Source organism: Phyllobates terribilis, unplaced genomic scaffold (genome assembly GCF_046119375.1).
Source record: "Phyllobates terribilis strain yellow unplaced genomic scaffold, ASM4611937v1 Scaffold_3__8_contigs__length_932513732, whole genome shotgun sequence".
In the NCBI taxonomy this organism is placed as follows: Eukaryota; Metazoa; Chordata; class Amphibia; order Anura; family Dendrobatidae; genus Phyllobates; species Phyllobates terribilis.
Window position 1 is genome coordinate 671,621,084 of NW_027362763.1, and position 24,344 is coordinate 671,645,427.

Consider the following 24,344-nt stretch of genomic DNA (forward strand, 5'->3'; position numbering starts at 1 on the left):
TCGGGTCGGTGCAATTACAGCGATACCAGATTTATATCGGGTTTTTATGACTGACAGCTGTCACACACTAAAAGACGCTTTTTTTTTTCAAAATCTAGTTTTTGCATCGCCATATTTTGAGAGCTATATTTCTATATTTCGGCCTAGAGAGTCATGTGGAGTCATGTTTTTTGTGGGACGAGATGACGTTTTTATTGGTACCATTTTTGGGTACGGGACATTTTTTGATCGCTTTCTATTCCGTTTTTTGGGAGGTAAAATTAACAAAAACCAACAATTCAGGAATTGTTTTTTGAGGTTTTTTTTTATGCCGTTCTGCGTGTGGTAAAAGTGATAAGGCAGCGTTATTCTTCGGTTCAGTATGTTTACAGCCATACTACACTTACTGTATATTTTTTTTATGTTTTGGCGCTTTTACACAATAAAACAATTTTATAGAAAAAATATTTTTTTTGCATTGCTTTATTCTGAGCGCTATAACTTTTTTATTTTTCGGCTGATGGAGCTGTATGGCGGCTTTTTTTTTGCAGAACAAGATGACGTTTTCAGCGGTACCATTTTTATTTCCATTTTGCTTTTTGATCGCATTTTTTTCCACTTTTTGTTTGGCGATATGAGGAAAAAGCATAGTTTTTTGCTCCGTTTTTTATTTATTTTTATTACGGTGTGCACAGAAGGAGTTAATTAGTGTGACAGTTTTATAGCTCGGGTTGTTTCGGACGCGGCAACACCAAATATGTGTACTTTTTTTATTTTTGCATAAATATACGGATTTATCGGTTTAATATTTTATTTATTTATTTTTATTTATTTTGTATTTTTTTTTAACAGTTTCAAAACATTTTTTTTTACTTTTTTTTCACATTTTTACTTAGTCCCTGTATGGGACATTAATTTTTATTTTTCTGATCCCTGATCTCATGTAATGTAATAGACATATATTACATTACATGAGATCTTCACTGACTGTTTCACAGTCAGAGTCTCCTGCCAGGCTTCAGCTTCAGGCTGCAGGCTGAGCCAGGCAGGACACCATATATGGCAGAGCTGGAGGCGGTCATGTGACCTCCAGCTGCCATAGCAACCCAAGGTCCTGGAAGGTATCAGGGGTTGTCGGAGAGGTAAGAGGACGACCCCCTCTCCTCCTGCTGTCTTCTATATGCCGCGATCACTATAGATCGCGGCATATAGAAGACAGCAAAGGGTTAACATCACTGGGACCTGATCCAATCAGGTCCCGATGATGTTCCCTGTCAGAGCTATTGCTCTGCACCGCTCCTGCAGCGCTTGCAGGACCCTGGGGGTCCTGAGCGCTGGGGGACCACCCACCGTTTTTAAACTTCCGCGCTGCACAGAGCCCAGGCAGCGCGGACGTTTATCTACAGTGGGCGGTCGGGAAGCGGTTAAAGATTTTTCTGTATTTCCATGACTTTGAAAATTGTACATTCACACTGAAGGCATCAAAACTATGAATTAACACATGTGGAATTATATACTTAACAAAAAAGTGTGAAACAACTGAAAATATGTCTTATATTCTAGGTTCTTCAAAGTAGCCACCTTTTGCTTTGATGACTGCTCTGCACACTCTTGGCATTCTCTTGATGAGCTTCAAGAGGTAGTCACCGGAAATGGTTTTCACTTCACAGGTGTGCCCTGTCAGGTTTAATAAGTGGGATTTCTTGCCTTATAAATGGGGTTGGGACCATCAGTTGTGTTGTGCAGAAGTCTGGTGGATACACAGCTGATAGTCCTACTGAATAGACTGTTAGAATTTGTATTATGGCAAGAAAAAAGCAGCTAAGTAAAGAAAAACGAGTATCCATCATAACTTTAAGAAATGAAGGTCAGTCAGTCCGAAAAATTAGGCAGACTTTGAAAGTGTCCCCAAGTGCAGTTGCAAAAGCCATCAAGCGCTACAAAGAAACTGGCTCACATGAGGACCGCCCCAGGAAAGGAAGACCAAGAGTCATCTCTGCTTCTGAGGATAAGCTTATCCGAGTCACCAGCCTCAGAAATCGCAGGTTAACAGCAGCTCAGATTAGAGACCAGGTCAATGCCACACAGAGTTCTAGCAGCAGACACATCTCTACAACAACTGTTAAGAGGAGACTTTGTGCAGCAGGCCTTCATGGTAAAATAGCTGCTAGGAAACCACTGCAAATGACAGGCAACAAGCAGAAGAGACTTGTTTGGGCTAAAGAACACAAGGAATGGACATTAGACCAGTGGAAATCTGTGCTTTGGTCTGATGAGTCCAAATTTGAGATCTTTGGTTCCAACCACCGTGTCTTTGTGCGACGCAGAAAAGGTGAACGGATGGACTCTACATGCCTGGTTCCCACCGTGAAGCATGGAGGAGGAGGTGTGATGGTGTGGGGGTGCTTTGCTGGTGACACTGTTGGGGATTTATTAAAAATTGAAGGCATACTGAACCAGCATGGCTACCACAGCATCTTGCAGCGGCAAGCTATTCCGTCCGGTTTGCATTTAGTTGGACCATCGTTTATTTTTCAACAGGACAATGACCCCAAACACACCTCCAAGCTGCGTAAAGGCTATTTGACCAAGAAGGAGAGTGATGGGGTGCTACGCCAGATGACCTGGCCTCCACAGTCACCAGACCTGAACCCAATCGAGATGGTTTGGGGTGAGCTGGACCGCAGAGTGAAGGCAAAAGGGCCAACAAGTGCTAAGCATCTCTGGGAACTCCTTCAAGATTGTTGGAAGACCATTTCCGGTGACTACCTCTTGAAGCTCATCAAGAGAATGCCAAGAGTGTGCAAAGCAGTCATCAAAGCAAAAGGTGGCTACTTTGAAGAACCTAGAATATAAGACATATTTTCAGTTGTTTCACACTTTTTTGTTAAGTATATAATTCCACATGTGTTAATTCATAGTTTTGATGCCTTCAGTGTGAACGTACAATTTTCAAAGTCATGAAAATACAGAAAAATCTTTAAATGAGAAGGTGTGTCCAAACTTTTGGTTTGTACTGTATATATATATTGGTATTTCATACCAACAGGGGTGTTGTCTTCTTTTCTTTGGCAATGTACAGCATTAATTATCCCCATGTTTCAACAAGTTTCCATATAAACGGGGAGTGGTAGACAGAACACGAGATGAAAGACGCTGCAACAACCAGAACCGGAGTCTCATCAGGATTAGTCTCAGCTTTTCATCGAGAATAACAAATAAACATGGGAGGCGCCTCCGCCTGTCAGTCTGCAGCGAACCCTCCATTGTAGTGCAGGCTCGATATCCCGGGATTATGATCATGTATTGTTAGTAGGATGCCTTGTCTGTCATCTACATCTAGCGATCCGCAGTTGTCTCTTTCTACCAATGTGCTGAACCTTGCTAGATTCAAGCTACATTTGTGCGGATTTTTCATAGAATCATAGAATGTTAGAGTTGTTGGGGACCTCCGGGGTCATCGTGTCCAACCCCCGGCTCAATGAAGGATTCACTAAACCATCTTGGGTGAATATAAACAAAATGCTTAAATTGTCATTCCCTGATTCAATTGCTTGTGGGAATCATGGACACTTAAGTATCACCTATCCACTGGACAAGTGGTAACTGTTGCATCAGTGTGGGTCTACCAACAGTTGCCAAAATTGGGTGACCCAGCCTCCCAAACTGAATGGAGTGGCTGGTTGCGCCTGCCTTAAGACCCACACAGACCGATGCAAATTGTTTAGGGGCAATAGTTCAGTCCCAATAAAGTGTGCATATTGTCTGCAGAACATCCCCGATGTGCACAGAGCGATGTGCTGCTGAGAATGATGAATTTAAGGTGTGCATAAACCATGCAAGATGTCGTTGAATTAGCGTATTGCTCATTTGCCGGCTGATCGATGTTATGCCTACACTACTTCTTAGACCAACTTAAAGGTTTTTTTTTTTTTTTTTTACTAAGGGTTGAAGTTGAACTCAAACTTCTGAATCGCTGTGGGTCTAACTGCTGGAACCCCAGTGATGCCCCATCTTAATGGAGTGGAGGTCGAGCATAAGAACGTCCGCTCAATTCCTTCTCTATCCGGATCTCCTGCAGTTCCATAAACAATGCATGGAGCGGAGATGCGCATGCTCGACCTCTGCTCCATTCAGAAGAGGTTCTGCAGTGCCCATTCTCGAGTCCAGTAGGGTTCCCTTCAGTTGGACCCCTAGCAATTAGGACGTTATTCCCTATTCCATGGCTATGAGATAACTTCTAAACCTTGTACAAACACTTTAAGAGTCTGTTCGGAGTAAAAACTCTGAACTTCAGTCCTGATGATAGTAGTGGAAATGGTGGACCAAACAACCTCCAGGCTCAGTGTCCAGCATGTCCAGCATCATATCATTAAATAGTTTACATTTTGTTAATAAAAAATGTAACCATGTCACAACTGAACTTGAGACATCATTAAATCAGTCGACCATCGCCCAACCCCCTCCTGTGCCCTTGTCCTCCATTCTCCTGATTAACTTTGAAAGAAATTAGCAAAGCCATAAAGTTGTCGCTCACTTTTACAATGTAGTCGCCCCCGTGGTATAAAGTTTGTCATTACCCAAATGCTTTGATTCACAAACCTACTAAAACCGTACCGGCAAAAAAATAGGATGCAAATAAGCGGATCTGCATAATACAGCAACAAAGGAGGAAGATATATAAAAGATATTGGTAACCCTTCAAAAATGAGCGGCTCCCTCTGTGTCACAAATAATGACATATAAATAATTGCAAATAATTAGTCATGTCTATTCCAACGACTCCTAAACAAACTGAGGAGCCCGTTTATTCTCAGGAACTTTCTTTTTTGATATGAGTGAAAATAATCATCTCCTTGGTCGATCATTAATAACCCCTGACTTTTTGTCATGACATCAATTCTTTTAATTATAGCACTCTGGGAGATGGGATGAAGTAAGACGGAGTCTGATAAAAGGATTAGCCGGCGTCACTTCTACAATTTCCTTCCCCTGACCTTTCATTGATCTATGCTCAAAATCATTTTATTGGCAAATGATGGAAAGAGCCGGGCGTGGAGATGACCTCCCTCCGCACACAGACAGACAGGGTCTCTTGCTACAAATAATATTGTATCACAGACCAGCAGTAAAGAAGAGATTCCGCAATTCCCAAATAAAGAAATGTTACAGTTTTAACTGTTTAGCAGATTTTCCCTCCACACAGGGTTGGTGATCACTGACGCTGGAGCCAGAGAACAGGGCTCTGAAACGTGCGCCTCGGTTCCTGACGGTCCCATAATCAACAGATGAAACATTTTAGAGACTTTTTTTCTGGATTGTTGGGGAAAACTGTGGTTAAACCCCCAGCAATCAAGAAGTTTTCATTGTGGATAGGAGATAACTTCCCAAGTTGGGGTAACCCCTTTAAGGCTATGTTGTGTTTTTGATCTGCTCTCTTGGCAGTAAAGAAGCAATGTCAAAAATGTAGGTTTTGCTGCGTTTTTCTTACTGTGATTTTGTCAGTGTTCATTTGTCTCTTGTGCATGCTGATAAAGTTTAGTGCAGAAAAAAATAACCTAATTCAACTTCAGCAGGGAATTTGCACCAAAAATGCAGCAAAACCTGATACCTGTGTTTTTTACTGTGTTTTTTTTTTTGCAGCGTTTTTGCACTTACTCATTGCTTTCTACCGTTGTAATAACGCAGCTCTTTGACAAAACAGTCAGGAAAAAAACCCAGTGTGTGTGCATGAGATTTCTGAAATCTCATAGACTTTGCAGGTACTGTAAAACGTAGCTGAAAATTGGCATAAAAAAAAAAACACTGCAAAAACGCAACGTGTGAACATAGCCTAATGATGTTTTTTCATTTCCATATTTCAAGGGCATTAGATTTTTTTTTTCTTTGACGTGAAGGTTTTTTTTTTTTTTGCGGTACAAGATGTTTTGTCTATTGGTAATATTTTGGGGTAGTTTTCTGCAGGGATGGGGAACAAAACATAGCAACGCTGTCACTGCTTTGGTTATGGGTATATAGCATTTGTGGCACCCCAGGGGTCTGGTTCCCACAGTAATAGCAATATTACGTCTGTGAGCAGGTGGGAGGTTTCCTGGTCAGACATCCTATGCATGCCACACCTCCTGCCCAGTCCTGGGAGGGGAAGAACTTCCCCTATATAAAGCTGGGGCTGAGGCAGGGTTAGAGAGTAGAGTGAGAGAACACAGACAGAGACACAGTCTGGTCTGTAGTGGAGCAGCTATAGGGAAAGAAAGATCAGGAGCTCTGTGGGAGCTGTACTAAAAGAGGTCAGGGCTGGAAGCTGTAGAGCTCGCCCTGATTGAAGAATTCTTACCGGACCCGGAGTCCGAGGCTGTGGGGACTGAGCCATACCCCGCAGCAGAAACCGCCCGGCAGGGGATTTCAGGTCCTCTGGCCAAGAAACCCGAAGGCACGGTCACACGCAAGGGACCAGCACCGCGACGTGGAGCGGAAGCTACCAAAAGGCCCCGAGTCACCGGCCATACGGGTGAGCACCACACGGTACACTCAGGGACGTGGGCTACTTTTACCAGCCTCTAGCAAGGTAGCCAGAAGAGTACGATTAGTTGGGGAGGCCTACAACTCCGCCTGGCCAGGGGAGATCCCATCTGCTCACGGACTGACCAGGCCCCGATCGCTAGCCAGTACTCCGGGAGGGTCTACCTTTGCCACCAGTAAAGACCCTGAACTACACCGCACCGTCTCTGAGTGTTTCATCATCCACGTCCGCTGCCCTGAGGCCATACCCCTCCCGTTGGGGGTTATACCATCCCCGCTGCACAACCGTATCACTGGCCTCAGCGGTCTGCCCTGCAGCGGCGGTCTCATGACCGCATTCAACGGGTGGCGTAGTCGAACATTCTAACATCTACTGCTAAAGACTGCCACTCAGCTTGACTCCCTGGGCACGGAACGGGTCACCGCCACGAGACTACTACCCCTATCAGATCCGGCTCCGGGTAGGCTCCCGCGTGCGCAACGCTGCGCGACTCAGGCCCAGGGGCGCGTCAACTTTGGCGTAGTCGGCAGGATTTCGTGCCCGCAACCACCGGGTACTGCGTGCCTGAAAAAGAGACTTTTCAACTTACCTGTGGTGAAGATTCCCGCCATCCGACGCCATCTTCTACCTTCTTCCCGCCATCCGTGGAGTTTTCCCGCCGTTGGACGCCATCTTGAAGACGCCGCGCGGGAAGAAGAGGGGCGTGGACTCCGAAAAGCCCGCGAGAACTGAAGCCCCGCCTCACGTCCGGACGTTGCGTAAGGTCCTGGAAGGAGCCCAGCAGACGCCGACGTCACAGGAGCGCGACGGAAGGTCCTCGACCCTGACGATCCACTGCGGAGCCGCGGCCTACGGAAGAGGATCATCGCAAGGTAGGCCACGGTCCACTAGGGGGGAGGAAGATGTCGGATACGGAGGAGAGCTTCACTGCCGCAGCCACCGCCAGCGCCACCGCTGCTGCGGTCATGCCTTTCACGATGCCCTATATCCCGGGGGCAGCCTGGCTACCCCAGTACTCAGGGGAGTCACATACCCTGAATGACTTTAGAGAAAAGCTGGATAGCCTCTTCCAGGTGTACCCCCTCACAGAAGAGCAAAAAGTGAGCATCCTGGTGGCCCAACTAACCGGGGCAGCCCAAAGGGAGGTAAAGTCCTGGCCACCTGGGAGGAGGACTGTCGCAGGGATATTAACCCGGCTGAAGGACACCTTTGATACCCGCACCTCAGCCGAGATTAAGCTTAGATTCTACGGGTGCAAACAGCGAGCACATGAGAGTATAAGAGACTATGCTTTAAACCTACAAGAGGCCCTGAGAGCCATTAAGCAGACCGACCCTGACGGCGTGGGAAACGAGGACAGGCTGTTGACCGAACAATTTATAGAGGGACTATATTGCAATGCCCACCGAACCCAGTTACGGGCAATGGCCTTACAGGATCCTCATCTGGACTTTGCACAGTTCAAGGACAGAGCAGCCATCCGGGTGCTCCGAGAACCGGCACCGGGTGGCGTTGTGACCCACAGGCGCCCTACTACCGCTTACCACCAGGAGGCGGCGCCCTTGTCGGCAGGGCCTATGGGGGCTGATGCGCAGGCTTTGAACAATGACCCGGCTCCAGACCTGCACCATCAGGTCCAAGAGCTAGCTAGAAGCATAGCTGCGCTAACCCGAACTGTGCAGTCGTTACAGGTTTCTGCTCCAGGGAAGATCCAGCTGGCATCCGGACCGGAGGACATCCCGTGGCGTCGACCAAGGAGGACCCCACCGGCCAGAGGAAGACCCAGCGACCGATACAACGAGGACGGACAACCCATCTGCCGCCGCTGCAATCAACCCGGACATATGGCAAGGTACTGTCCTTTAAACTGGCACAACCTGGGGTAGAGGGCCAACCCCCAGGAATAAGATCACCAGGCCCATCGAACTGGCGTGACAAATACGTGGGAGGACGTCCAGTCTTGCCTGTAGTACTGGATGGCATTCCTATGAGTGCCCTACTTGACACCGGGTCACAGGTCACCACCATCCCGTACGTGCTCTTCAAGCAGTACTGGAATGACTCGGATATAACCCGCTACCCTGACGACGACTTGAGTATCATCGCCAGCAATGGTCAACCCGTGCCACAGATCGGATTCAAAGAGATGACCATTAAGATCAGTAGAGTCGAACTGGCAGCACAGGGACTGATCATTGTAGACATTGACAAGCGCGAGAGTCACCCAAAGATAACTCTAGGAACTAATGTGATTGAAAATTGTCTTGCAGAGGTGATTTTCATTTTACAGCAGGTTGCCAAGAACGCCAGCTCCGGCCAGCAGCGAGTGCTCCAGAAAGAGATCCGGGCACTGATGCGACGGCAACAGGTGGAACTCTCCGGTGGTGAGATTGGAAGCGTGAGAATGTGTGACCCTTTCCCTATTGCCATGCCCCCAAAAAGTGAAATGATGATTTGGTGCCGGGCAGCTATTGGTCTAAGAGGTAGAGACTACCAAGCAATGGTAGAACCCGTCTACTCAGACAGTAGGCCCACCATTTTGACAGCACGGGGGGTGGTTGATGTACGCCATGGGAGGGTGCCCGTTCGCATAATAAACATCGGGAAGAGAGAAGTACACCTGCCCCGGTATGCCACGCTAGCTAAATTGTTCACCATAAACCAGAATTCTGTACAGTCCGTGGAACCCTTGCCTCCATCTCAACCAGAGGAAGGTAACGGCTCTAAGAAAACAATAGAGGACTGGTGTCAGCAACTACATTTGGGTACTGACTCCACTCCCTCACACCAGAAACAGGGAGTCTATCGGGTGGTTCAAGAGTACGAGAGAGTGTTTAGTAAACACCCGTTAGACTTCGGGCGAGTAAAGGGGGTAGAACACCACATCCCCACGGGAGACCATCCTCCCATAAAGGAGAGATACCGACCCGTACCCCCTGCACACTACCAACACGCCAAGGGGATGCTTAGAGACATGAAGGAGGCTGGGGTAATCAGGGATAGCTGTAGCCCCTGGGCAGCTCCACTAGTCTTGGTTAAAAAGAAAGACAACACCATGAGAATGTGTGTAGATTACCGGAAAATCAACCGTATCACACACAAAGATGCGTACCCCTTACCAAGTATAGAGGAGTCTTTGGCCGCTTTAAAATCTGCTAACTTCTTCTCTACTTTGGATCTCACTAGCGGGTACTGGCAGGTTCCTGTAGCAGAGGCGGACCGGGAGAAGACCGCATTCACCACCCCGATGGGACTTAGCGAGTTTACCTGCATGCCGTTCGGACTCTGCAACGCACCCGGAACCTTCCAACGGTTGATGGAGTGCTGTCTGGGACACCGAAACTTCGAGACGGTCCTGTTATACCTGGACGATGTCATCGTCTACTCCAAGACCTACGAGGACCACCTGAAACACCTGGCAGAAGTGTTCGAAGCCCTGGCAAACTACGGCCTAAAGGTGAAACCCTCCAAGTGTCACCTCCTGAAACCAAAGGTGCAGTACCTGGGACATGTGGTGAGTGCTGACGGAGTGGCTCCCGACCCGGATAAGATCACCGCAATCAATGAATGGCCAAGCCCCTCCAGCGTAAAGGAAGTGCGGCAGTTCCTCGGGTTGGTAGGCTACTACCGAAGATTCATTCCCGGTTTCACCAAAAAGGCAGCTCCTATGCAGGACCTCCTGATAGGCCAGTCCAGGAAGGCCAAGAACCAGAAGCCGCCCTTCAGATGGGAGAAGCTGGAAGAAGAGTCCTTCCGCCAGCTGAAGATGGCCCTCACGGGGGATGAAATCCTGGCGTACCCGGATTACAGCCAGCCCTTTATCCTCTACACCGACGCAAGTAACATCGGGCTAGGAGCCGTACTGTCCCAGATCCAGCAGGGGAAAGAACGGGTAATTGCTTACGCCAGCCGAAAACTGCGACCCACCGAAAGAAACCCTGAGAATTACAGCTCATTCAAGTTAGAATTCCTGGCAGTGGTGTGGGCAGTCACCGAACGCTTTAAGCACTACCTCGCCTCTTCCCGGTTCACCGTGTACACGGATAACAACCCGTTGACACACCTGGACACAGCAAGACTCGGTGCCCTGGAGCAGAGATGGATGGCCCGCCTGTCCAACTTTGAATTCACAATCAAATACCGGGCAGGACGCTCCAATACCAACGCGGATGCCTTGTCCAGAATGCCAAACCTACCGGACGTGGGGGAAGATCCAGAAGAACTGGAAGAGGTTGAACTTCCCGCGTTCCACCGTCATGGGACTATCCAGTATTCCCACCGTGTAAGGGGTAAGCAATCCGCTACGTTCAACCCCTTACCTCATTACAACTGGGCGGAAATGCAAGACAGTGACCCCGCCGTCCGACTGGTGAAGGAGATGCTGACTCAGCCAGATGCCCGCCTTGACCCAGACGCTCCGGAAGAGACCAAGCAACTGTGGGCTGAGAAGAGTCGACTGTTCCTTTACAAGGGGAAGTTGTGCCGCAGAATGGTTAACTCCCGGACGCATGAACTGATCTGGCAAGTAGTGGTGCCAAGAAGAGACGCGGCTATGGTACTGGAGGCATACCACGACGGAGCTGGGCACTTCGGGTGGAAGAAGCTGGAGTTCCTGCTGCGTGGGCGGTTCCACTGGGTAGGCATGAGGGGAACCATCGAGAGGTGGTGCAGAGACTGTGGACCGTGCCACCTAAGAAGGAAGGACCGTGCCAGCCAGAAGACTCCCTTGCAGCCCATCATCACCCGACAGCCACTGGAACTGGTAGCCCTGGACCATGTGAAACTGGCTCCAAGCAGATCTGGGTATGTCTACGCCCTCACAATCGTAGATCATTACTCCCGGTTCCTGGTGGTGGTCCCGGTCAAGGACTTAACGGCTCAAACAGCAGCTAGAGCCTTCCAGCAGCACTTCTGCCGTCCACACGGATACCCGGAGCAGGTGCTGACGGACCAGGGACCTGCCTTTGAAGCGGAAGTCTTCCAGGAGTTCTGTACTCTGTATGGCTGCCGGAAGATAAGAACAACACCCTATCATCCGCAAACCAATGGGCTCTGAGAGAAAATGAACCAGGTGGTGATAGATCTTCTGAAAACATTGCCCCTGGAGGAACGCAGTCTGTGGCCTGAGAAACTGCCTGATCTGGTGGACCTATACAACCACATCCCGGTAGGTTCTACCAACTGTACCCCGGCTTACCTAATGAGAGCAAGACCTGGTAAGCTTCCTGTTGATCTGGAGATGGGAGTCCTGACACCCGAGGACACTTCGCCAGAAGCAGACTGGGACACAGAAAGGCAGCAGCAGTACCGGAAAGTACAGGAGAGCGTGGAGCGAAGTCTCTGTCAAGCTAGAGAAAGACAGGAGAAGACTTACAACCAGTATGCTCCCGCTGTTCCCCTGGTACCTGGAGAGCAGGTCTTGAAGAGGAAGAGACGCCTCCACAAGTTGGACGACCAGTGGGAGAAGGACCCGTACACCGTACTGCCCTCAAGCCATGAGAACCCGAAAGTCTGCATAATCAGTAAGGACGGAGGAGAAACCACAGCCATTGTATCCCGAGATCACCTGAAGAAGTGTCCCGAACAGCTACGAAGCCCTGAAGAAGAACAAGAAGACCCTCGACCCGCAGAGGAAAGGGAAGATATGGTTAGAACTGTACTCAGAGACTTCCCTCGGTCTTGGACACAAGTGAATGGCGCTGTTGTGGTACCCGTCCTCACCTTCCTCCAGCCAGCATCCCAAGTGCCTACGGAAAAACAGGTAGAGCTGGAAGAGCAGCCGGTCCAGGAGGCAGAAGACCCCACACAAGCAGACCAGGAGGATCAACCCTCTGCTTTTAGTGAGCCTGCCGTACCCCTAGTGAGCCAAAGAGCCTGTAGACAGCTGCCCAGTTTATCTTTGACAGCTCCTACACCCCGTAGCTCAGGACCAGTCAGTCAGCTCCGTAGGTCCACTAGAGCCACTAGAGGCCAGTTACCCGTACGTTGGAGGATCTAAGTGTTTAGACTGTTTATTTGTATTTACCTGTTTTCTGTTACTTGTAAATAATTGTGTATTTCTAGTTAGTTTATAGGTGTCGTTTATGGATTATCCGGAATCATTTGTACATATGTTGGAGCGTAACCAGGAATGGACTAAAGACTGTTAAGGACTCGGGGTAGGACAGACCCCTACTTGGTTACGGCTCCCTGTCTCTTGGTGAAATGGACACCTTTGTTTTCTTCAAAGACTGCACCCGGTTGCGGACATGCCGTGACCATCCTAATGTGTTTTTCTTTATTGTACTGTTTCTGTTTTTTTTACTTGTTATGTTTTACAAAAATATGTTTAGTCCCGGAGTACTAAATTTCACTAGGGGGGAATGTGGCACTCCAGGGGTCTGGTTCCCACAGTAATAGCAATATTACGTCTGTGAGCAGGTGGGAGGTTTCCTGGTCAGACATCCTATGCATGCCACACCTCCTGCCCAGTCCTGGGAGGGGAAGAACTTCCCCTATATAAAGCTGGGGCTGAGGCAGGGTTAGAGAGTAGAGTGAGAGAACACAGACAGAGACACAGTCTGGTCTGTAGTGGAGCAGCTATAGGGAAAGAAAGATCAGGAGCTCTGTGGGAGCTGTACTAAAAGAGGTCAGGGCTGGAAGCTGTAGAGCTCGCCCTGATTGAAGAATTCTTACGGACCCGGAGTCCGAGGCTGTGGGGACTGAGCCATACCCCGCAGCAGAAACCGCCCGGCAGGGGATTTCAGGTCCTCTGGCCAAGAAACCCGAAGGCACGGTCACACGCAAGGGACCAGCACCGCGACGTGGAGCGGAAGCTACCAAAAGGCCCCGAGTCACCGGCCATACGGGTGAGCACCACACGGTACACTCAGGGACGTGGGCTACTTTTACCAGCCTCTAGCAAGGTAGCCAGAAGAGTACGATTAGTTGGGGAGGCCTACAACTCCGCCTGGCCAGGGGAGATTCCATCTGCTCACGGACTGACCAGGCCCCGATCGCTAGCCAGTACTCCGGGAGGGTCTACCTTTGCCACCAGTAAAGACCCTGAACTACACCGCACCGTCTCTGAGTGTTTCATCATCCACGTCCGCTGCCCTGAGGCCATACCCCTCCCGTTGGGGGTTATACCATCCCCGCTGCACAACCGTATCACCGGCCTCAGCGGTCTGCCCTGCAGCGGCGGTCTCATGACCGCATTCAACGGGTGGCGTAGTCGAACATTCTAACATCTACTGCTAAAGACTGCCACTCAGCTTGACTCCCTGGGCACGGACCGGGTCACCGCCACGAGACTACTACCCCTATCAGATCCGGCTCCGGGTAGGCTCCCGCGTGCGCAACGCTGCGCGACTCAGGCCCAGGGGCGCGTCACATTTACGGTTAAATGCGTGACATCACCTATTATCTACTAAGGGATAGTACAGTAGGCATGCTCTGTGCAGAGGTCATTGTGCAGGGAGGAGGAGGAGGTGAGCTGTGACCATCATCACTTCTATAGGAGACTATTGTGAACATGCTTAGCAACCTGTGCTGAGGTCATGTTGCAGGCAAGAAGAGGAGGTGAGCTTGACCCAATATTGTGAATGGTGGATCCTGTGTTATCTACTGTCTATAGAGGTGTTATCAGTCATTGTACAGGAGAAGGAGGAGGTGAGCTGTGATATCATCTATTGTGAATGGTGGATCCTGTGTTATCTATTGTATATAGAGGTATTATCAGTCATTGTACAGGATGAGGAGGTGAGCTGTGATATCACCTATTGTGAATGGTGGGTCCTGTGTTATCTACTGTATATAGAGGTGTTATCAGTCATTGTACAGGAGGAGGAGGAGGAGGAGGTGAGCTGTGGCATCACTTATTGTGAATGGTGGATCCTGTGTTATCTACTGTATATAGAGGTGTTATCAGACATTGTACAGGAGATGGAGGAGGTGAGCTGTGACATCACCTATTGTGAATGGTGGATCCTGTGTTATATACTGTATATAGAGGTGTTGTCAGTCATTGCACAGGAGGAGGAGGTGAGCTGTGACATCACCTATTGTGAATGGTGGATCCTTTGTTACCTACTATATATAGAGGTGTTGTCAGTCATTGTATAGGAGGAGGAGGAGGTGAGCTGTGATATCACCTATTGTGAATGGTGGATCCTGTGTTATCTACTGTATATAGAGGTGTTATCAGTCATTGTACAGGAGATGGAGGAGGTGAGCTGTGACATCACCTATTGTGAATGGTGGATCCTGTGTTATCTACTGTATATAGAGGTGTTATCAGTCATTGTACAGGAGGAGGAGGTGAGTTGTGATCTCACCTATTGTGAATGGTGGATCCTGTGTTACCTACTGTATATAGAGGTGTTGTCAGTCATTGTATAGGAGGAGGAGGAGGTGAGCTGTGATATCACCTATTGTGAATGGTGGATCCTGTGTTATCTACTGTATATAGAGGTGTTATCAGTCATTGTACAGGAGGAGGAGGAGGTGAGCTGTGATATCACCTATTGTGAATGGTGGATCCTGTGCTATCTGCTGTATATAGAGGTGTTATCAGTCATTGTACAGGAGTAGGAGGAGGAGGTGAGCTGTGACATCACCTATTGTGAATGGTGGATCCTGTGCTATCTGCTGTACATACAGGTGTTATCACTCATTGCACAGGAGGAGGAGGTGAGCTGTGACTGTAAATTGTGAATGTTGGATCCTGTATTATCTATAGATAAATGACACCTGTCATTCTAATTCTGCCTATGATGAAAATGAAATGACTGTGGAAAATTGATCTCTACAATACAGAACATGGGTATAGTGAAAAACTGAACTCTAATTTCAGGCTTTTAAATATATTATGAGGCTGTAGATAATGACTTGAAAAAAAAATATCCCCAACAAATCTTAAATATGAAAATATATTTAACATAAAAGCTCAGTTTATCCTATAGATTATTTTCTGATGATATATTCCCTTTAAACATACACAATTACAAAAAATCTGTATACAAGTCCTTGGACTGATCCTATGACAACCAAAATAAAGTCATCCATTGATTACACTGACGGTGGCATCCAGAGAAGACACAGAGAAGAGAGCTGATATTGAAAAGTTGCTTTTTAGTTTGTGATTAACTAACTTTATTTTATGAATATTTCCCCATCTACGTTGCTACATTTGTCATTAGTAGCCTTATTATTGTCGAGAAGACAGGAGTAGTGTAATGTGGAGAATGGATGCTGGAGACCTAAGGCCAGGTAAGAGGCTAGATCCTGCTCTACCAGGTAGGGATTAATCCCTAGAAAGAAGTCTATTTTTCTATGGCATCTCTACAAATCCAACTGTAAAAACTATTTATTTTTTAATCGGAGGCACGCTGAATACAGCTCTATGGATCTCTCTAGGCTCTATGGATCTCTATAGGCTCTGTGGATCTCTATAGGCTCTGTGGATCTCTATAGATTCTGTGGATCTCTATAGGTTCTGTGGATCTCTATATGCTCTATGGATCTCTATAGGCTCTGTGGATCTCTATAGATTCTGTGGATCTCTATAGGCTCTGTGGATCTCTATAGGCTCTGTGGATCTCTATAGGCTCTGTGGATCTCTATAGGTTCTGTGGATCTATATAGGCTCTGTGGATCTCGATAGGCTCTGTGGATCTCTATAAATTCTGTGGATCTCTATAGGTTCTGTAGATCACTATATGCTCTGTGGATCTCTATAGGCTCTGTGGATCTCTATAGGTTCTGTGGATCTCTATAGGCTCTGTGGATCTCTATAGATTCTGTGGATCTCTATAGATTCTGTGGATCTCTATAGTTTCTGTGGATCTCTATAGGCTCTGTGGATCTCTATAGGTTCTGTGGATCTCTATATGCTCTATGGATCTCTATAGGCTCTGTGGATCTCTATATGCTCTATGGATCTTTTTAGATTCTGTGGATCTCTATAGGCTCTGTGCATCTCTATAGGCTCTGTGGATCTCTATAGGTTCTGTGGATCTCTATATGCTCTATGGATCTCTATAGGTTATGTGGATCTCTATATGCTCTGTGGATCTCTATAGGCTCTGTGGATCTCTATAGATTCTGTGGATCTCTATAGGTTCTGTGGATCTCTATAGGCTCTGTATAGGTTTTGTGGATCTCTATAGGCTCTGAGGATCTCTATAGGCTCTGTGGATCTCTATAGATTCTGTGGATCTCTATAGGCTCTGTGGATCTCTATAGGCTCTGTGGATCTCTATAGGCTCTGTGGATCTCTATAGATTCTGTGGATCTCTATAGCCTCTGTGGATCTCTATAGGTTCTGTGGATCTCTATAGGCTCTGTGCATCTCTATAGGTTCTGTGCATCTCTATAGGTTCTGTAGATCTCTATAGGCTCTATGGATCTCTATAGGTTCTGTGGATCTCTATAGACTCTATGGATCTCTATAGGTTCTGTGGATCTCTATAGGTTCTATGGATCTCTCTAGGCTCTATGGATCTCTATAGGTTCTGTGTATCTCTATAGGCTCTATGGATCTCTATAGGTTCTGTGGATCTCTATAGGTTCTGTGGATCTCTATAGGCTCTGTGGATTTCTATAGGTTCTGTGGATCTCTATAGGCTCTGTGGATCTCTATAGATTCTGTGGATCTCTCTAGGTTCTGTGGATCTCTATAGGCTCTATGGATCTCTATAGGCTCTGTGGATCTCTCTAGGCTCTGTGGATCTTTATAGGCTCTGTGGATCTCTATAGGCTCTGTGGATCTCTATAGGTTCTGTGCATCTCTATAGGTTCTGTAGATCTCTATAGGCTCTATGGATCTCTATAGGTTCTGTGGATCTCTATAGACTCTATGGATCTCTATAGGTTCTGTGGATCTCTATAGGTTCTATGGATCTCTCTAGGCTCTATGGATCTCTATAGGTTCTGTGTATCTCTATAGGCTCTATGGATCTCTATAGGTTCTGTGGATCTCTATAGGTTCTGTGGATCTCTATAGGCTCTGTGGATTTCTATAGGTTCTGTGGATCTCTATAGGCTCTGTGGATCTCTATAGATTCTGTGGATCTCTCTAGGTTCTGTGGATCTCTATAGGCTCTATGGATCTCTATAGGCTCTGTGGATCTCTCTAGGCTCTGTGGATCTCTATAGGCTCTGTGGATCTTTATAGGCTCTGTGGATCTCTATAGGCTCTGTGGATCTCTATAGGTTCTGTGGATCTCTATAGGTTTTGTGGATCTCTGTAGGCTCTGTGGATCTCTCTAGGCTCTGTGGATCTCTATAGATTCTGTGGATCTCTATAGGTTCTGTGGATCTCTATAGGCTTTGTGAATCTCTATAGGTTTTGTGGATCTCTCTAGGCTCTGTGGATCTCTCTAGGCTCTGTGGATCTCTATAGATTCTGTGGATCTCTCTAGGCTCTGTGGATCTCTATAGGTTTTGTGGATCTCTGTAGGCTCTGTGGATCTCTCTAGGCTCTGTGGATCTCTATAGATTCTGTGGATCTCTATAGGTTCTGTGGATCTCTATAGGCTTTGTGAATCTCTATAGGTTCTGTGGATCTCTCTAGGCTCTGTGGATCTCTATAGGTGTCCCATATGGCTCTGTACAAGGTAGAGCCATATTATAGTCATGTGCATGAGATGTTATTATAAACACATAGTAACAGCACCGAACCTGACATCTTTTTAGAGAAAACCTCCAGTGTAATGCTTTACAATGTATATAGGATGTGAGACTGGATTGTATATATCTCAATACATTTTTCCCTCATTGTATAACTTGTACATTTTGCTTGAATGGACGTCTTTACTGTAGGAAACTCGGTAGCTACTCGGTTAAATGCAATCTACTGTTCCATGTTATTAGCCAGATTAACTGTATGTGTATTATTTTGTTCTTTCCTGTATAACTTTTTTATTTTTCCATTCCAGAAATCTTGTTGCTGTTTTAATTGCATCTAGTGTTAGGCTATGTTAGGCTATGTTAGGCTATGTGCACACAGTGCGTTTTTTTTCTGTGCAGAAATGGGCCAAAAACGCATTGCAAACCTTATCCCATGGTTTCCTAGGACATTTTACAAGTTCATGTGCAGAAAGAAAAAGCTGCATGTCCATTCTTTGTGCGTTTTTGCCTGCGTTTTTCCCATACAATGCATTGAAAAAAACGCATTGCAAATCCACAGGCAAAAACCCATCAAAAAACACATAAAAACCGCTGCTAAGAAGTGCAGAAATGCTGCAGAAATTTTCCTGAACGTGCGCACATAGCCTTAAAAGGCTCTAGTATGGGATATTATACTATACAACTCAAATTGTTTCCAGCTAATAACTTGATGTACAATAACAAATTATATTGTGGCACCGTGTTAGCCAGAAAAATCAATGTGAATACTTTTATGCCCAAAGATGACAAAAGTATTCTTGGAGTGATACCTTTATTGGCTAAGCAGAAAGTATATATATATGCAAGCTTTCAGAGCACAGAGGCTCCTTCTTCAGGCAGGATTACAAATGAATTAATAAAACAAGAGCACAATGTTTAAGAGATATTACAGAAGGACATTTGTTCATGAGGTGTAAGGGGTGATGCCTACTAAAGATAAGCTAAGGAAATAAAATGAGGGATTTTGTTACAAATGGAGAGGCAGTTCTCTTAGTTATCTGGAGTCCATCTGGTGGAGGTGTGAATTGTATCCATGTAATGAATCATAAATCCAGGTGTTAAATTGAGTCCTATTGTCAAAGGATTGAACATCTTTATCAGTTTGGATTCCCAAATTCTCTCTCTGTCGTCCTTAAAATTACCTTTTATTATTAAGACATCAACAAATAACTTGTATTTTTTGTAAAGTCCAAGGACTTTACAAAGAGCCAGGGTACATTCATTACTGTATGTGGGAGAATAGTGATTCTGTAAAGGGTTCTTTGCAGTTAGTGCAGTCAGACTGCAGAATGCCGACCACAAAAGATAGTAATGGAAGATAACAACATGACAGCATTTTAAAAAGGGGCTGGATGCTTTTCTCATAACAAACGGCATTGTGATTTATAATCTAACGATAATGTATAATTGGTCGAGAAAGGTTGAACTTGATGGACCTGTGTCTTTTTTTCAACTTATGTAACTATGTAACCTGACATGCCATTACTTATTTGCAAGAACACCTTCAGGTCTTAAACACGCTGATGTACAGTATCATGTCATAGGCAGTTTAAAGGGAACCTGTCACTGACTGGCTTATTCTAGCTCCGCACTGGCTGATTGACAGATCTCTCTCATAGTGAGAGATCTGTCAATCACCTGGAAATACTAGCCGGATTAGTCTCATCTCTTGCTATGGTCCCCGGCCGTATCTTAAGAATATTTTTTCTCGGAAATGCTTCAGATATACTTGGCTGTAATCATGCAGGCAGGCTTTGGGCAGCATGAATCAGCTGACAGGTTCCCTTTAAACATTAAAAAGACATCCTATTGTAGGTTTCGACCATCAATCTATTAAACGTATGTCCTACCTGTTTTGCTGAAAAGTCAGTTCACTAACTGCATTAGCAGAGATGGATGTTGGAAGTCGTAGCTGAACTCTTTGAACTCTTGGTCTTCGGTCAGAATAAGACCTCCGGACAAAAGGTTGAGGGTTTGCTGCACTCATCGCCACTCTTCTCTGTGGGTCATCGTACTGACGAATAGAGAAAGTGTGCCTCAGAACAGGACTGTGAACTTCATTCAAAACAGTGTCAAGCCTACTTGTAGCTGGACTAGATGGAGACTTGGCTTCAAATAAGTTAGAAGATGATGGGCAAAATATTGACTGTGCATTGCCAATCATTTTTGATGAAGCTTGTGGGTCCTCAGAATTGCGTCTTAACCCTGTATGGGATGGAGAAACTGGAGGAGAGGGTATAGAATGAGAAGGGGTGTTAGGCTCACAACGAGTTTGTGGAGGGCTTGGTAACCTCCGATGACTCGGAGGGCTTTGCTGGCTTCGTATTTGAGGGGGACTTGGTAGCTTACGTTGACTTGGTGGACTCTGTGGCTTTCGTATTTGTGGGGGGCTTGGTTGTATAAATTGGCTTGGTGGACTCTGCTGTCTTGCTATGTGAGGAGGACTTGATTGTCTTTGTTGGCTTGATGGACTCTGTTGTCTTTGTAATTGAGGGGGACTTGGTAGTCTACGTTGGCTTGGTGGACTCTGTTTTCTTTGTACTTGAGGGGGACTTGGTAGACAGCGTTGGCTTGGTGGACTCTGTTTTCTTTGTACTTGAGGGGGACTTGGTAGACAGCGTTGGCTTGGTGGACTCTGTTTTCTTTGTATTTGAGGGCTTTGCAGACTACGTTGGGTTGGTGGACTTTGCTGTCTTCGTATTTGAGGAGGGCTTTGTAAGGTACATTGGCCTGGTGGACTCTGTTGTCTTCTTACTTGTGGTGGACTTGATAGCTTACGTTGGGATGGAGGGCTAGCTAGCAACTTCTCATTTGAAGGGCTTGATTTTTTTGGAGTACTTGTGTTGGATGTTTTCTGGAGAACATTCCTGATCATTGGTGGACTTGTTAGTTTTCTATCAGTTGGTGGAGATGAAGCCGCAGCTCTTGTAGGAGAAAGTTTTCTTAAGACTTCATTTCTCTGTAATGTAGGAGAATATTGTTTTGATTTAACTATGGATGCAACAGAACATGTCTCACTATTATCTTTGTTAGGGTTCACACCTTCACCATCACCTGGATTCTGTAAATGAATTATTTTATGTGATTGTTTATACAAGTCAGCAGTCTGTTCTGTTTCATGCTTTTTCTGAAAGTCCATACATACTTCCTTATTGTTAGAAATTTGATCAGATTGTAAAGAGTATTTTCTAAGTCCATTAATAGCCCTATCTTTTGATAAGCATATATTGGTAATATTTTTGCTTGGTAACACGTTTTTTATATTGATTGAGGTCTTCATCTTTTGAGACATGGATGGCTTCATTGTGCAAGGTAAACATGCATTTTTCTCCAGCTCATTAGCTGAGAGCATGTTGAAGGAATCATCCATAAGTATTTCGAGGGGAGGAGGTGGCAGATAATCATAGTCTTCAGTTCCAGATTCAGTTGTTTCGTCTCTAGCAGGATCATAAGGTTTTGAAGATAAGAATGAATCAGTAGTCGATGTACTTGTAGTAACGCATCCATTTGAATTCTCTTCTCTTGCTGTGATATCCAAAGGTTGTAATCTTTTATAAGCCAGAATTGTAGGAGGAAGGACAGGAATTCCAAATTTTCTAACACATCTAAGAGGTCCCAGAGTTTTCACATTTGTGTTTTTGATGGTGTCGTCCACTGGGCTAAATGTTTGGATAAGTTTTCGAACAGACTTCCGTGGAGATGCATTTATGATTTCCAGCTTTCTCTCTGTCAAAGGAAACTTTTCTTCTGCCTGGGCATCTTGTGTGTTTGAAGTTTCTAATACCTGAGTTTTTGGTTCAATATTTGAGTCCCCTGCTGTATTCAGATCAGTTTTTCTTATGGAAACTTGTTCTTGACTAGGTAAGATGTTAAAACTTTTAGCAAGACAAGCTTTTAGTTTATTGGTGGATGAATTATTACTAGATATTATGCAACAAGCATGTGAAAAAGACTTGATAGTTGAGTTTTGAGCTTTGCCTGTGTTTTTTGTAGATGAGTATAGTTGTTCCAACTTTTTGCCGAGTTCCTTCTGTGTTCTTTGAAGTTGTAATAGAGTGGGATCTTCAGCTTGACTTCTAAGTGATTCTGCAGATCGAGACCTTCTATGCTTAGAGATTCTTCTGTTACTTCCATCTGCAGTACTGGGCCTCACAATGTCTGTATTGACTTCTTCTCTGGTCCAAACATCGCATATTGAATTACCAGGAACAAACTTAATCTTTTCACTAATGGCTTCTTTCATTTTCAACGTCATCTCTTCATTTTCTGGGTTCTCTAACCATTTGGATGGTGATTTATAAAGACCCATGCCTGCTGGAGAAGTTAAGGGTCTTGGTGTTAAGGTGACCTGACTTGATAAACTTATATTATCTTCACTTTCATCACAACTATCACCACTGCTAGTTGAGTCCTCAGATTCGGGATCAAGTGTACTATCTTCTCCTAAAGTAGCAGTGGTCGCTAATGAGGTCAGTGAAGGGCTTCTTGACATACAAGTTTGCTTTGAAACACCATAACTGTTTTTTTGTGGCCCAGTTGAGTGATAAGTATTTTCTTTTCGGGCAGATGTGCTCTTCAGATTTAGATCAAGGTCAGAAATCTTGTCTTTATCGGTTGAGGCTTGTGGTGTTAGAACTTCACTGGAATCGATACTTGACTTTCTTCCCATCTTATCAGGAGATTTATATCCTCTCATCGATTCTGAATCACCACCAATGCCACTGTCTTCAGAATAAAGAGTTGAATCATTTGGATACCTCTGTGGAGATCCTGTTGCTGAATCTTCCAGAGATTTGATCATCTTTAGGAGTCGCTCATCACAGTGTTCCTTATGTTTCAACTTTTCCTGAAATTTGTCCATACCTGATTGAAATAAATTGCAGGTATCCTGGAAGGCAACGGTGGTCAAAGACAATACTGTATCATTTAGGGATTGCATTTTATTAATCGTATATTGCAGCAATTGTTGAAGTAGATCTGGCTTTTCCGCAGTGTCTCCTTTTCCTAAAGGCCAAGTGAGGTTGCTCCCTACAGATTTTAAAAGTTTTTCTCCGTCTTCTGCAATTTCTTCCAAGCATTGATTGATATCATCATATCTCAGGGCCATGAAACTAATCATTTGCTGCATGATAAGATGAGTCTGGGTGGCTTGGTTTGCCATAGAAATGACAGCTTCATATTTTGAGAGATTAGGGTTCAGGAATGCATACGCATCCTGGTGAGCCTTAACGAGCTCTTCTGGGAAATCAACCTTTTTTTCGATGTCAACATAAACTGCTTGGTCTGTTTTTGCACGTCGACTATGTTTACCAACCCTTTGGCTTTTTGACTTCCTATTTCTCCTTGAATTTCCATCTGGTTGCACTGTTCCCGGCGTTTCTTGCTCTGAACCAGTTGAACTATGTTTTCTGAGAGTTCTCCTCTTCTGGTATTTTAAATTAACCATTCCTTCATCAGCGGTGCCAAGTTTTTCACGATCGGTAAAGGATCCATTATGAGAAAGTTCAGATAAGCAATCGGAAACAATTTTCTCCTGCTGACTAGTCTCTTTTTGCAACCCCTCTTTCTGTTTGATTTCTTCATTTTTAATGTCCAAAATGGGGACTGTAATTCCATTAATTTCATATTCAGGAGGAAGAAGGACCTTGTTTTTATCTATTGGTTTGGCGGCACTTTTTGCAAGGTTATAAATTATTCCGTTATGAGAAGGTGAACAGCCCATTCTGTGATTCTATATTAATAAGTTCAGCAAATAAATAAATAGTCCTTACATTTAGTCTTGGTCCTAGAATCTGATGCTCCAAGATGAGGCTCCATTTTCTCAAAGATGAAAAATAGTCTTCTTTGTATTGGTTTCAAAATAGAAAATAAATAGTAAAGCAATATGCTCCTCAGCAGCTGCAAAGCAGCGTAACAGCTCTGTTGGCTATAGATAGACGTCTCTCAGTGTTTCTCCACTCTTTCCATTGACAGATGTCAAGTGCAAATAGGATTTGGAGCTTACTGGATTAAACATACTTTATCTGACGAGCAGCTATCTTTCTTTGGAAGAAACAACATAACAATTACATTATTTCAATGTCTTCTTCAACATGTTCTGCAGAGGAAAGTTTTACCATAAGGAATTAAATCAGACTAATTCTGAATCTCAAAAGAATAATAGATTTCATTGCCAAAACCTTGTTAGTATCGTCTT

The 24,344-nt window shown here is 45.3% G+C and overlaps 1 protein-coding gene across 1 annotated transcript in view; it reads right to left on the reverse strand.

Moving 5' to 3' along the window:
• The window catches only part of PCARE (photoreceptor cilium actin regulator), a 39,310-nt gene extending 15,345 nt beyond the window's left edge, over window positions 1-23,965 (reverse strand). The window contains exon 1 of the mRNA XM_073673290.1: window positions 19,999-23,965. Coding sequence (XP_073529391.1) covers window positions 19,999-23,870 — 3,872 coding nt within the window. The 5' untranslated portion in view covers window positions 23,871-23,965. The remainder of the gene's footprint in view (window positions 1-19,998) is intronic.
• Window positions 23,966-24,344: the final 379 nt, after the last annotated feature.